This window comes from Rhinolophus hipposideros, assembly GCF_964194185.1.
Source record: "Rhinolophus hipposideros genome assembly, chromosome: 4".
In the NCBI taxonomy this organism is placed as follows: Eukaryota; Metazoa; Chordata; class Mammalia; order Chiroptera; family Rhinolophidae; genus Rhinolophus; species Rhinolophus hipposideros.
The window spans coordinates 22,712,207-22,727,124 of NC_138050.1; the positions used below are offsets into that span (position 1 = coordinate 22,712,207).

The 14,918-nt window shown below is 45.6% G+C and overlaps 2 protein-coding genes across 2 annotated transcripts; one reads left to right on the forward strand and one right to left on the reverse strand.

Annotated features, from left to right (window-relative positions):
• Nucleotides 1-696: 696 nt before the first annotated feature.
• LOC308496855 (protein FAM90A13-like) lies at nucleotides 697-3,580 on the reverse strand (the record flags this gene model as incomplete). The annotated part of the gene is made up of 4 exons (XM_081046651.1): nucleotides 697-1,632; nucleotides 2,277-2,385; nucleotides 2,825-3,024; nucleotides 3,461-3,580. The coding sequence occupies 4 exons, from the start codon at nucleotides 3,578-3,580 to the stop codon at nucleotides 697-699; spliced, it is 1,365 nt and encodes a 454-aa protein (XP_080902777.1).
• Nucleotides 3,581-9,435: 5,855 nt separating this feature from the next.
• Nucleotides 9,436-10,950, forward strand: LOC308496856 (ubiquitin carboxyl-terminal hydrolase 17-like protein 6; the record flags this gene model as incomplete). The annotated part of the gene is made up of 1 exon (XM_081046652.1): nucleotides 9,436-10,950. One exon carries the CDS (start codon nucleotides 9,436-9,438, stop codon nucleotides 10,948-10,950), a length of 1,515 nt encoding a protein of 504 aa, XP_080902778.1.
• Between the last annotated feature and the right edge of the window lie 3,968 nt (nucleotides 10,951-14,918).

Below are 14,918 nucleotides of genomic sequence, written 5' to 3' on the forward strand. Positions count from 1 at the left end.
ACGCTCTGTTAAGTAAGCTTTGAGGAATAACCATTGTTTTGGAAATGATCGGAAACAGACACAAATGAAAACCATGCATACAACTGGTCAGATTTATCAAATTTTATTAATGACAAAAGGAAATTATAAAACACAACTCCAATATAACATTTCATAACCAAAATGTACAAAGCCATGGGAAGACTGCCTGTTCTGATTTCCACCGAACTATCTCCACAGAGATAAACAGTCTCATCTCAGGACAGGCACTGCTGAAAAGAGCAGATCACAAAGGTGGGCACTTACTCTCTTGTCCCACAGTCAGACAATTGCACACCCGATTCTAAGGCTTCTTATTTGCCTTGGAATTTAAAAGCTACTGCAATTGACTTAGTATCCTATACATGGTTTAAAAAAAAAAAAAAAAAAAAAACAACTTCATATGCCAGGTTCACTAAGTCCAAACTTCAGTTTACATAAAAAGTAACATTTGAAAGATAAAGTCTTTAGTCTAACATCACTAAAAAGTGCAGTGTTTGCTCATGTGTGTCCGCAAACATAATCTGGAGTTCTCCCACTGGTACACCCACCGCAGATGGGGAATTGCTGGTTCAGCAGAAACAGCCTGCTCCTACTAAATTTCCCTCACCAGGTCAACAGTCACCTCCAGGTCACCCCAGGCTGGTGGACAAGTCTTTGTTACCTTGGGCTGACTCACTAACCATCACTCTCTTCAGAGGAAGAGGAAACCTGAAGGTCGTCATAGAGGACACTCCAGGGGACACGGGTCCAATGACCCTGTGATTTCTCTGAGATGGGAGGGCTCTGACCAGGAGAACTTGACTTCTGAGCAGGAGGGAATGAGGGAGCTGTCAGGAACCTGGAGCTCCACTGGCCTCTGCCTAATCTCGTGAAGACCATTCTGAGGGACTGGCCTGGAACCTGATCAGTTGGTGGGGGCTGGGGCATGAGGCAGGCCTGGACTGTATTCAGGAGAGAGCCGTTATATGGTGGCTGGAAGTCAATGCTGTGCTCTTGGGCAGGTGTCATCACGGTCACCTGAGGTGCCACTGCTGGTCTAGGTCTAGCTGGAGGATGGAGAGTCTGCAAAACCCTCAGATCTGATCTCTCTGTGCTCTTCTGGGGTGTGTCCAAGGGGCTGAGTCTGGGTTTCTTTCGGGGGCTGTGGCACATCTCGATGGGGATCTGGGCAGCTCTCTTGCCTCGTGCCTTGACGCTGCATTTGGAGTCGTGGCCCCCACTTTGTGCCTCACGATACCTGATGGAATGTGACTTCACTTCAGGAAACTTGGGCTGTGCCTGGGAGATGAGGGCATGGCCCCGGCCACGAACCTTGGAGGCAGCCTGTGGATCACCAAGGGAGACCAAGTGGGGCCTGCTGTCTCTCTGCTGGACAATGTGGCGAAGATTCTGGAGAAAGTCTTTGCATGCTGGGTGAGGCAGGCCAGTGAGCGGCACTCCCTGTCCTTTATACAGTCCAGGGCCTGGCAAGATGCTCCGTTCAGGTCTTTCGGAGGGAGACGCCATGGAGCTCATGTCAGGTTTCCTGGTAGGTGCTGAGCTACTTGTGAGATCGGGGTCCAGGACACCTTTCCTCTTGGTCGTGTGGACTGGCATCGGTCTGTTTGGATGCTGCAGGAAGACAGAACACAGAGATCACATGTTAGAATTCTTTCACTGTCACATACACATTAGAGAGAAACAAAGAAAAAAAATCTACAACCATAAAACAAATTTTGCACAGTAAAAGATACACCAGCTATCAATTTCAAGATGATAAGGTGCTTGACCAGCACAAAAGAAGTTACGAAATCCCCTGGATAGCGTTTTTAATGTCAGGTAGAACAAAACAAAACAAAAACAGAAATGTTCTTACAAAAAGCCACCTATTAATGAAGAGGAATCAAAACCTTTCTTATACTCTTTTGAGGAATGGATTCAAATCATGTTTGGAAAGCAGTTTCACAACTAAAGAGTTTGCATGGGCAATTTGGAAGTAGGGTTCTGAATTTCAAGACTCCTATTTTCCCCTATAGGACTCTACATTTGGAAACATTAAATAGAATCCCATCCACACTGTCCATTGGCACATTGGGGGCACACATGCCCATATCATGGAAAATCAAACACTCCAAGGGAAAATCATCTGAAAACCACAGTAAGAGAAACCACATGGGACAGAAAAGAAGTTTTAGAATTTCCTAATGCAGAAAATCACTGAGACAAGTCCCAGTTACCCCAAAGAGGAAAAACGACTGGAAATGGGGGACACTCACCCTCACATAGTCACAGGATTCTGTTGATTCCTTCCAATTGTTCTGGGGCCTGCCTTGGCGTCTCATGGGGAATCTCTGGAGTAGAGCCTGTCTCTGCTGTTGATCTCGCCTGCAGAAGAAAACGTGAATTGGAAGTCACTTCATTTCCCATCCCCAATGCAAACAAACCTTCTAGCACCCCAGCCCTTTCCCACTTTTGCTGTGATAGCAATAGGGAGTGAGATCCCACGCCTTTCCCTCATCTCTGATCCTTCCCCCACTCTATGGAGCCCTCCAGGTTTTTCCAAGAGGGACTTCCATTTCCACTCCATTGCCTTTTCAAGTCATTTGCATAGTTCCAGATACTCCCTGGCCCACCTCCCCCACAGTGATTCTACAGGAGGAGAATGTTCTGAATGTGAGCCCTGGAGGACACTGGGCTCCTTTCTCTCTCTTCCCATGTCCCTGTTCTTGCCTAAAGATGGCACTGCACACAATGCCGAGATGGGGAAACCAGGGCTTCATATATTTCAACCCAAAGATTGTATCCAATCTCTCACAACACTCACCTTGGGTTTGACTCGTTCTGTCTCTCAGCGCTGTTAAAGGAACCTGGGTTTTGCAGGTCCCGGGGAGTCGATGGTTTCAGATTCTCTTTCATCTTGCTGGAGCCCAGGGGCTGGGGGACCTGAGCCCCTTGCCAGCGCTTCATGGGGCATCTGACGCTGCTCACCTTGTGGCCAAAGGCTCCACAATCCTTGCACTTCACCTGTGGGGGGAGGAGAAAGAGGGAGTCAGCACAAATCCCAGGTGAATAGGAGGACAGATTCATGGATGTGGGGTATGGATTATGGAGAACGGAAAGATACATGGGGCTTGCTACGTGCCAGGAGATTGATTATTGGCAGCTATTTTCCAAAGCCCAGGTTAATTAGGGGGATGCGGGAGAAAGGATTGGAGGTTCAAGTGTGAAAACAGAGACCCAAATGGAAAGATCTGGACACAAAACAGGCTGGACAGGACACGAACTAGCAAGTGAGTAGTTCCTCTGCGTCTGAAGAGACCAGGCTGCCTGGTGAAGGAGTCCCAAGGCAGACGATGGGAAGGGACAACTGAGTTATGGACACAGAACTGGCCCTGTCCAAACCCTGTCTCTGCAGTCAAACCCACCCCCAGGTTCAAGACAAAGACAAGCCTCTACTTACCCTGGGATCCTCCTCCTCTGCTGGAAGAGCCCTGTGTGCCACTGGTGCCCTCTGTTGTTTCTTCCCTTTCTGGACTTTCAAGAGTCTACAAGGCCCGCGCTGTCGGTCAGGATCCGCCATCAGCCACACCTCCTTAGAGCTTCAGGTCCCTCTTTTTCAGCTATGGATTTGGGGAATACCTGAGGGAAAAGACAAAGGCATCTTTCAAATTCACACTCACATGACAGCCCCTCATGCACCTTCTTCTCCCAGTGGCTGTGAGGTGACCTAGTGACCATGGGGGAAAAACACAGAATATGTCTGTACTAATTCTAAACAAATTCATTATTTCAGGTTTAAATGCCGTTAGCCAAACCCACCAAGTGGCCCTAACTGTTCACCCACCAACCCACACAAGTCACAGTGCTCGGGTCCCTTTCCTTTGGAATCACTCTCGGGGTAATGATGAGCTTTTACTGAAATGGTCAGAGCTAGTGTGTCTCTCTGCTGAGATCCGCTGAGAAAGGGAAAGTCTCCCTCCCCGACTGCCTACGTCCACATCACTACCTAGACTTCCTAGTGTCTCCTTTGTCTGAGATTGAATCTAAGGACCAAGTTCAAAGGAAACTCACCTGAAACTTAGCTGTGCTCTTTCTGAGTGTCAGCTGATTCTCAGGAAGGTTGCTGCTGAAGAAGCTCCACTGGACGTGATGCTTCCAAGGCCGCTGAGGAAGGGTCACTGAGGGACTTTCTGGTCCTCAGTGGGCTTTTATGCTGATTCAAGGTCACATGACCTTTAGAAGGTAAACATCCAATTAGCATAATCCCCATGGATGGTAGCAAGCTTTGAAGGAATGTAATTCTCATTTAGCAGTTTTAGGTGATTTCACATTATAGGAAACCATGTGAAAATATACTTTATGAACATGTATTTTCTGTAAGAAAAATAAACATCTGTGTGTAGGCCCGTTTCCTTCTGTGCTTTGTGGTTTTCGAATGTGGTCAGATGCATCTGAGATGAAATGTCGTTTCCTAATGCATTGAAATATATAGCTTTTGGGCATCCAGCACATTCAGACTGTTGAGCAACCATCATTATTGTCCACCTTTCGTGCTTTTAATTTTTTGTTACTGCAACTCTAATTCCTAATATTAAATACTAAATCTTCCATTCCTCAGTGCGGACCCTGTCCACCGCCATTCTCTGTTCCATCTCTGGGAAGCCGACTGCTCTAGCAAAGTCATTGGAAAGGAATTCAACGATATTGGTCCTTTTGGGACTGGCTTGTTTTGCACTTTGTCTCGTGTCTCAAGCGATTGTGCCTGACCAGCATCCATGTGGTCACCTGGAGCTGTATGTCATTCAGTGTCACGGTCCTTTCCTAAGGATTGATGTGGATGAACTGGGACTTCCTCGTTTAGCCTCTTTTCCTATTGAAGGATATTTGGATTCTTTCTACCGTTTCTCTTCCACTAGCCATCTGGCCATGGATACTTTGAGGCACATTTATTTAAAAACGTAGAGAATTAGAAATGGGAAACACCGCATTGGGGTATTTCTACTTCAATCCAGGGGCCACCCTGTCCCCCAAAGCAATGCAACAAACAACCCGCGCTGGAATCACCTCTTCAATACTGGTGCTGACACAGGTGGGGGAATTCCATTTTTCAATAATGTTGCCTCTGTGGGTGGTTTTCTACAGTTTATGACTTGCATACACTTGAAATCCCAGGGCCATTTTCATTTGCATCTCATTTATTATTGATGACCCCGCCCCCGCGGCCAGCCTGATCAGGACCCTGCAGCCCTGGCCCCACCCCGTCCGTTCTGGTCCTTCCTCCCTGGGCAGACAGGCAGCACCGGGATTTCCCGCAGCTGCGTCTGGCCTCAGACTGGTCTCCCAGGCTTCCAGGGGCTGCGTGCTCTGGGCTCACTTCTCCTGCCGCTAAAGGCCCTTGTTCAGCCTCCTGCTGGACGAGGCGGCACTGCCCACTCTCAGGACAACCCTCCCAAGGCCCAGTAATCTGTGCCCTGTCCGAATAAAAAAATGCATAAAAGCCCACTCAGGACCAGAAAGTCCCTCAGTGACCCTTCCTCAGTGACCTTGGAAGCTGCATCACGTCCAGTGGAGCTTGTCCAGCACCAACCTTCCTGGGAATCAGCTGACACACAGGAGGAGCACAGCTAGTATTTTTTTATTCGGACAGGACAGATTACTTGGCCTTGGGAGGGTAATTCCATAAGTTTTGTTCATCATGCACCATTTTCGTTCCTTTTTTTCAATTATGAATTGTTTTCTCTCCATCTTTTAGATAAAGTCTTTTGGGATTTTGAATAGCATTAAAATTTTTGTTTTTGCGAATTTTTCCCCAACTCTGAGCGTGTGTTAGCTACCACTTCATGAGGGTTGACATCATTTCAATTAAGGGTATTTTGATGTTTTTCATAAAACTCTGTAAGTCACTCCTAGATTGAATATGACAAACTATTTGGGTGTTGGGTATTCTCAGTAGTCCCTTTTTAAATGATATATGTGTAAATATACAGATAGATAGATGATAGATAGATAGATAGATAGATAGATAGATAGATAGATTCTATGTAAGTTGAGTTGATGTTCAATATGTTCAATATGATATTACTTATGTTAGTATCAGGTCTACAACATAGCAATTCAATGTTTTTATACCTTACAAGACAATCACCCCATTTATTCTAGTAATCATCTCTCCCCTTACAAATAGCACAATGCTATTGACTCTCTTCACTTTGACCTTTTCACCCATCTTCTCACCCTCTAAATTCTATTTTAGTTTATTGAAATTATGTAGGATTGCAATATATTTTGGTAGATTCATCATATATCCAATTTTTTGTTTGTTTGTTTCTTTGTTTTGCTTGTTTGTGTTTGCAGCTGTGAGTTTGAAGAGTTCTTTTCTTTTTTCCATTTTGAATGGATTTGTTATGTATACAATCATATCACCAGCCAGAACACAACAACAAAATGTCAGGGTGTATTTCCGGTTGTGCTCAGCACAGTCAATTCTCTGGCTTCAGAGCCCTGGCGTTTTATACAGCACTTTGTTGAAAAGAAGCAGGCATGGGGGCTCCTCATCTGTTTAACTGTCTTTAAAGCACTGATGTTTATCTTAAAGCATCATGTCTGGTACAGAAATGTATAGTGATTTGGGGTCTGTATTTTTGTTCTTTATTTGCAATTATGGCTAACTTCATCAATTTATAAAATGTGGCATCTCTTAATTTCAAAATATTTCCCCTATAAATTGCTAGCATTGTGAGTTACAATCATAGATTTTTAATCCTATGTTTAAAATTGGCTAATAAAGTATGTCTTCCGATTTTTCGCCACATACAAACACAAAGGTGTGTGAGGGGATGTGAGGTGATAGATGTGTTAACGGCCTTGATTGTGGTGATCATTTCACAATGACGTGGAGAACAAAACAGCCTATTTTGTGTACCTTAAGTATAGACAACTTTATTGGTCAGTTAGAATCTCAACTGACCTGGAAAATAGTTTCTCTAATTTATAAAGTATATCAAATGATACAATAAGGGAATCAATAGAGCATTCTTGAATTACTACCTAACTGAAGATTTCATGATTACGTTCAGACATTCATAATTAAGATTGGATTATCTATTTTCTTTTAGCTGTGCCTACCTTTGAGCACCTATTTCATTGTTCCATCTCTCCTTTCACAAAGGGACAGGCATGTGACAGAAGTGCTCCTCCTGGGTACTGGTTTTAAATTCTGGAGGTAATATAAACTACACTTCATTTTGAAACACATTTTTCATTCACTTTTTTAAGGATGACATTTCTAAAGGAAGCTATCTTAAAATGGATTGATTGATTGATTGATTGATTGATTGATTGATTTTTAGTTGGATTAGCCTCTTTGATTCTTTTTCTGGAGCTTTTAGAGAGCCCTCAGTCTCAAGTAATGGTAGAGGAAGAGACTTGATCCTTTGCAGATTCTGAAGTCCTGCTAGTTAGGCCCTGCTCCAGGGAAGGGCAGCGATTGAGGGGTCCTGAGAAGGTGCAATTAGGCTGCTGAAGGATCAGAAATATGGGGCATGTTAGGAGGGTGAAGCACTAAAGGCTTCTATTGCAACTTTGGAGGGGGTTCTGGCCACCTGAGAGGAAGGGAATATGCAGAAATGTATAGGTGATGTCAAAGCTTTGGAGGGGTTAGCCCATGGTAGGTTTACTGAGACAGCAAGAGTAGGGCCCTTTGGCAGGATTCAGGGGGCTTTGACCTGGGCAGAGAACAGGAAGAGAGTCAAGAAATAGTGAGAAAAGGGAGGGTAAGAAAGGAAGGAAGAATGGGGCCTACAAGAGCACCTGGGGCCAGACTTGATGTGAGGGCTGGGGAGAAGGGAAGGGGCAGGAGACAAGGGACCTGTGCCTCGGTGTGAAGGAGGGAAAATGGGGGTAACTGTTGGGAATGTGATCATGCCTATTGCCCAGTGGAGATCAAAGTCCAGCATTGGGCTGTGAGAATAGTGTGGACAAAACCACTGCAGAGGAACCAAGGAACCTGGGGGTGAAGTGGCCAAGGGAAAAGAGGGGACCAGAAGCTAGGCTTGAGAAGAGAGATTTTCTACTCATCATCAGAGTAAAACGTTTGTACCAGAAAAGTTTATTAAAAGTTTTTTTCTATGTACCGGAAAAATTTGAGTCAAAGTTTTACAACAAACAACAACCACAAAAATAGTTCCTAAGCACAGTTATTTTCCCAAAAAGTGATGAGTAACCATCATAACAACCATGAACAGAAATAAATAATTTTAATAATGATTATAATAAGAAACTCAGTAGATGGAAATTAGATTAGAAAACCCCCCAAATGGATGGCAATGGCCCAGTAAGGTGCCTCTTGAGTTAACCAGAGTCAGTGTTTTAGGATTGCACTAAATCCTGTGTTCTGTGATGACAAAGAGAAGCAGCAGGATGGGAAAGTCAAGTCCCTGGAGAACCCGTGTTATCAGGGCAAGACTTGTGCAAATTCCCCTAGCAGAGGCCTAGTGGGCAGAGATATGGAGACTCATCCCTGTGCTGCTTTCCACAGGACACTCAACAGTTTCAACATTTACACCAGATGGCTGCCTGGGAGAGTTCCCTGCAAGACGAAAGGATCCCCAGAATCACACCAGGGCCTGCCCCTGGAGCTCAGGAGCCCTGATTGTATGGAACACACTGCTCCACTTCTCCATCAGCTCTTACAGCCAGGCTGCCAGCGTGTCGTCTGCTAGGCATGCCCCGTCTCTTACAGAAATCTCCCTGGGGTGTTTCTGCCTAGGGCTGTGGGAGGGCCGTGTCTTTGTGCTACCGGCCAGCAGATGGCACCATGGCTGCAGCTCTCATTGGTGGTTGTGGAAACTGGAGGATGCTGGGGAGGCAAAGGGTGGGGATGACTGCTCCGTGTTTATGGGTAGCTCCAGCCTTCCTTAGCCTGAAAAGGTATACCAAGTGTAGGCTCTGACACCTTAAATTATTAGCGTCCTGCAAATGTGCATGACTGGAAGTACTTATAAACCATCCCCACACAAGCACACACATACACCCACACACTCTATATATCCCCGGATTGGTCTATGTCTCTCTTTTGGAAAGGCCAAGACACATGTATCTCCATCGTTCCAACTAATTTCCGTTATCAGCTCGTTTAAGTACCATCCTGACAAAGAAGTTCCTGGTGTTCTAGAAATACACATTATTGAAAGGTGTGGATTGGTCTCTCTAAGGAATAAAATAACAGTGACCACACCCTAACCCATAATTGAATCAAGCCCTTGGAGTTGATTGGTTGGTGGAGGTGGACTAGTTTTTGGTCACGTGGGTTGTTGCGTGGCCTATAAAAATGTGGATGAGATCGCCAAGCCTGTCATTTGGAGAACTTCTCAGTCTGGAAGCTTCCTTTTGCAATTTGAACTTGAACTAAATCTCATGAAGGTTATTTCTGGAGACATGGAGTCTACTTCTCTCCACTGGGAAGATGAGTCTTGTTTCAATGTCAGTCCGAAACTGAAATCGGCTTGGTCCAATGATCGTTTGTCTCCTGTGGCAGCAGAACCGGCTCCCTCAAAGAACCTTCGGACTTGGAAGAGACCCACTGTGGTTGGAGCAGGGCTTCAGAATATGGGCAACACCTGCTACGTGAATGCAGCCCTGCAGTGCCTGACATACACCCCGCCCCTTGCCAGCTTTCTGCTGTCCCGATGGCACTCGGAAACCTGTCAGATGCAGACGTCCTGCATCCTGTGTACAATGCAAGCTCACGTCGTCCGGGCCCTCCTTAGTCCTGGAGATGTTATCCAGCCTTTGAAGGAACTGGTTACTGGCTTCCACAGACACAAGCAGGAAGATGCCCATGAATTTCTAATGTTCACTGTGGATGCCATGCATCAAGCATGTCTGCATGGGTACAAGCAGCGAGACCGGCACTCTGAAGACACCACCCTAATCCGTCAAATATTTGGAGGGTACTGGCAGTCTCAAATCAAGTGTCTCCACTGCCACAGAGTTTCCAATACGCTGGACCCCTACGTGGACATTACCCTGGATATCCAGGAGGCTCAGAGCGTGACCCATGCTTTGGAACTGTTGGTGAAGCCTGAAAACTTGGATGGTGAAAATTTGTACCATTGTAGTTTTTGTCTCAAGAAGGTGTCAGCTTCCAAGAGACTGACTTTGCACACTTCCTCGAAAGTCCTTATCCTTTTATTGAAACGGTTCTCAGATTTTACAGGCAGCAAAGTGGAGAAGGCGGTGCAATATCCTGAGCATCTCGACATGCAACAGTACCTGTCTCAGCAGAACGCAGGACCGCTTGTGTATTCGCTCTATGCTGTGCTGGTCCATGCTGGTTGGAGTTGCCACAATGGACATTACTTCTGTTACATCAAAGCCAGGAACGGCCAGTGGTTCAAAATGGATGACGCTAAGGTAACCACCTGTGATGTTTCTTCTGCCCTGAGCCAACAAGCTTACGTTCTCTTTTACATCCAAAAGAGTGAATTGGAAAGAGAGAGTGGGAGTGTGTTCCTAGGTGGGGAGCCAAGATGCCTCAAGGCTGAGCACCCAGACATGAGAGCAACCCAACAGGAGCCTGAGAGACACTCCAGCAACCGGGGTCCTGGGTCACAGGAGCCTGAGCAAGAGACATCAGTCAAGCAGATCACCTTTGAGCAGTGGAAATTGCTCCAGGAACAATCCCGACCTAAGCCCGAGTTCAACCTCAGGAAAATTGAATGTGCCCTGCCTGCCAATGCAGTCGTGATTCACCAGTCCAAATACAGAGATGGGCTGAAGAAGAATCATCCAGAACAGGAAAACTACCTGCTCCACAATCCAGCCAGGGATATCCCCCCTCAGGGGGCAAAGAACATTTGCCATGTCCCTTGTCCTAAAAGGAGAGCCAGAGATACCAAGAGGAAGAAGAAGGGGCAGAGATCCCAGGCTGTAATCTCAGCACAAGGATAGCTGCACTGCCTGCATACTCTCACTGCCTCACATGTAACTCACTGTCACTGACAAATACAGTGTCATACATAGGAAATGTGTTGTGTGGTTCATGTAAGGAATCTCGATATGGGAAGGGACTGTCTCTCTGTGTGTGACCGTGGTATATGGCATTCAGTGTGAACTTGAGAATGCTGACTTTGAGGGGTAAGCTGTCCATGGTGAGGTTACTGGCGAGCATCAGATTGATGACTGGGTTTGAGAACTTTCCAGTGAGCTGTATATGTGACCTGTGCAGAGAGCGGGAAGAGAATCAGGGGAGGGCAGTAATTAGAGGGGAGGGAAAAAAGAAAGGGTGCTGGGCTTACAAGGGGTCCTGTGGCTAGACTTAGTGAGATGTGGGGGGAAGGTCAGAGGGATCTTGAGCTTGGGTGTGGAGGAGGGAAATGGGGGTAACTCATGGGAAGGTGACTATTCCTACTGCCCAAGGGAGATAAAAGTCCATCAGTGGGCTGTGAGGATCGTGTGGACAGGAGTTTGTGTGTGTGTGTGTGTGTGTGTGTGTGTGTGTGTGTGTGTGTGTGTGTGTAGGGAACCAGTGCAGGGGAAACTAGGGACGTGGTTAAAAAGGCCAAGAAAATGGAGGGACAAGAAGCTGGGGCTGAAAAGAGAGAACCACAGAATGACTGAGGTTGATCTGGGCAGGGCCCCAGGAAGCAGCCTCCTGCTTTTAAAACCGACCAGAGAGCAGAAACAGCCCAGATTCAGCTGCATGTGGTCTGCCTGTGTGGGAAACTTCGAATCATTGTCAGAAAAATCCAACACCTCTCTCCCAGAAAAGTCTATTCAAAGTTTTATAACAACAACCACAAAAATGATTCTTAACACAATAATCATCAAAATAGTGATTAGTAAACAAAATAATGACCATGGTGAAAGAAAGAAATAATTTGAATAGCGATATTAAAATTAAACTAACTAGATGGAAACTAGAATAGCTAACCCCCTAAGTAGATGGCAATGGCCCAGTAAGATGCCTCCTAAGTTAGTTGGAGTCAGTGTCCTAGGATTGCACTATGTCCAGGAGGGAAGAATCAGGCCCTGGAGAACCTGTGTGATCTGGGCAAGTGCTGTGCAAATTACTTCAACAGGGGTCTAGTTAGTGGGTGGAAGTGTGGTGACTCATCCCTGTCCTGCCTTCCGTAGGACCCTCCACAGTTTCAGCATTTCCACAGATGGCTGGTTGGGCAGTTTCCCTATAGGATGGCAGTACCTCAGAACCACACCATGGTCTCCCCCTGGGATTCCACCTGGTTGCAAGAAAAATGCTGCCCCAGCTGTCCGTCAGCCATCACAGCCCAGCTGCCTGCCTGCCATCTGATCGCCTGGAATCCTTATATGGAGATTTGTCCTTGAGTGTGTTTCCACTCCAGGATGTGGGAATGCCTCATACTCTTACTCCCAGGTAGTAGGGCACACCATGGCTTTCATTCCCCTTTAAAGACTGGGAGGTTCCTGAGGATGCTATGTTTCAGGATAGCACTCAGCCCCTTCCTCCATGTACATTGTTTGCTGGAACTGATGGGCCTAAAGGGACATAGAACATTTTTGAAGAGGAAGCCCTCCACTGCCATTCCAGGTAGAAAGAACCAATTTCTTGTCACCTGAGGTAATTAGAAAAAACACAGTCTCAGGAAGACCAAGGACACCATTTGTGACCCCCTCCAAGCCAAGGGAGCAGTTCCTGGGCTTGAAAATTTTGTATTGAACAGGGGGTCCTCTCTTTGGCTGCGGGGCATGCACATGTGTTAGGGACAGGAGCAAGCTTCGAAATTTTTCCTTGGGCCCAAGAAGGGACAGGATCTCCTCCCCAAATCTCCCTAGCAAACAAGGCCTAGTTCTTGCCTCCAGAGGGGACTTAGAAATGTCAAGAGGAACAATCTTCAAAGGACACCATTAGTATAGTGACACTTGAGACTATCTGTGTGTATTTGTGTCTATAGATGAACTCTCCTAATCAACTTTATGAAATTGGACACCCTTAGTGCGTAGAGAAATCGATCAATGTTGTGTAATAACCACAAAAATTATCCATGATAAGAACAATAATAAAAATAAGGAAGAATAGAAAAAATAACAATCATGTTCATGATATAAGTAGTAATGATTTTAATAGTGATATTAATATTGTCCTAAGAGGATGAATTATTGTGCAGATTCCCCTAAATGTGTGAAAATGTACTCATATTGGGCCTCATGAGGTAGTTTGGAGTAACTTACTGGGATTGTTGTACCATGAAATGTTTTTATAAATCATGAACAGCAGTAAGGGAAGAGAAAAACAAGGCACAGGAGAGCATGGATTAACATGGGTTCTTGTGTGTGAACCCGTTTCGGAGGGTAGTCCTGGCAGGAGGAAGAGAGTCTCTAGCGTGAGCCTTTCCTGCCATGGGACACTCAATAGCTTTCCTTGGTTCAGGCAAATGACTGGTTGAGCTGGGATCCTCTGCAAGGAAGACAAGTCTCCCTAGCCACCCCCGCCCCTCCCCCTGGGGGTCAGAAGCCTTGCTCGCACGGAACATCAAGCATCAAGCACCTCGCTCCTCATGGTCCAGTTGCCCTTCTGACAGAGGGTTTTTCAGGGCCCCTAATATTCGGGACTTCGTGGTTTCCATAAGTCCTTCCAGGGCTGTGGGAGAGCATCATCCTCATTGCTCCTTGAACAGCATATTTTGAAAGGGGACGGTACATGCAGATGCCCTACAACAGCTCTGTACTCAGATATGTCACCAAGGTGTCTGAACCTCAGGGGTAGGAAAAACAGATTGGCCTTTTATTAGAGAACACGATTGAAAAAAAAAAAACCAAAACCAAAAAAAACCTCACTAATCTGAATGTGCTCATTGCTACAGGGGAATGCTTTTTTTCTTGGCCTCTCAGCTGACAGTGTGAGGAAATTTATGTGGATCTTAACCTGTGTACATACACCTCCGTAGTATCTATTTACCTATCTATCCATCCATTGATCAATATATATAAACATAGATTATATTTCTGGAAGGAATAATCCTCATTTGTATGAAGGTAAACATAGCTTAATAGGCCACATCGATGTCTCGAACTCTAAGCCATTACCCCATGGGTCGTTCTAGCCGTGTCCCCTCACTTAGCTCTTCCCTCTCACTCCAACTGTGAGGGCCTGTAAGGGCCTCATGCCCTCCAGGAAATAGCAAACCCTGAGGGCCCTGCACTGCACTCAGACCACCGTCAGAGGGCGCCCCAACACGCCTCTTCTCGCCTAACGCCTCAGACCCACGTGGAGCGCATGCGTGTCCCGCCCTGACTTCGATGCGGTGTCTGGAATGAGGATAGGAACCTCGTTTTCTCGGGACGGACGGAAGCAACTCTGTGGTTTAGGGACAACCGTGCCGCATCTAAGTGAGTAAATCCTTGTGGCCAGACGAGGGAGATTTGCCGGAATTCTCCCAGATCTTTTTCTGAACCGGAGAGAAAGAATTTCATTTTCTAGACTGTCCCCACGTTTTATTCTTTGCTTTCTCATGCAATATTTTAAGCAGACTTATTTTACAGGATTAACTATTTATTGGGGTAGAACCATAGCATGTGGTATATATATATATATATAAATTATATATGTATAATATTTATATAATTATATATATTAATATTTATATAATATTTATACAATTATATATATAATTATATATATAATATTTATTTTATTTATTTATTTATTTATTTGTTTATTTATTTTTACAGATTTAAGATTGTTTCTGGGGAGAAGTTCTGATGCAAATTCATAGGGAGGGAACCGCATGGACATTCATTTCAAGAGTGTACAAAATGCAGGGCGTTGATCAGTGGAAGGAAATGTCCATCATGGGGCGCAGGAAGGTCCTGGTCAGGACACATCCAGTCCCCAGGCAAAGGCAGACTGGATGTTTGCAACTCCATATGGGATTTTATTG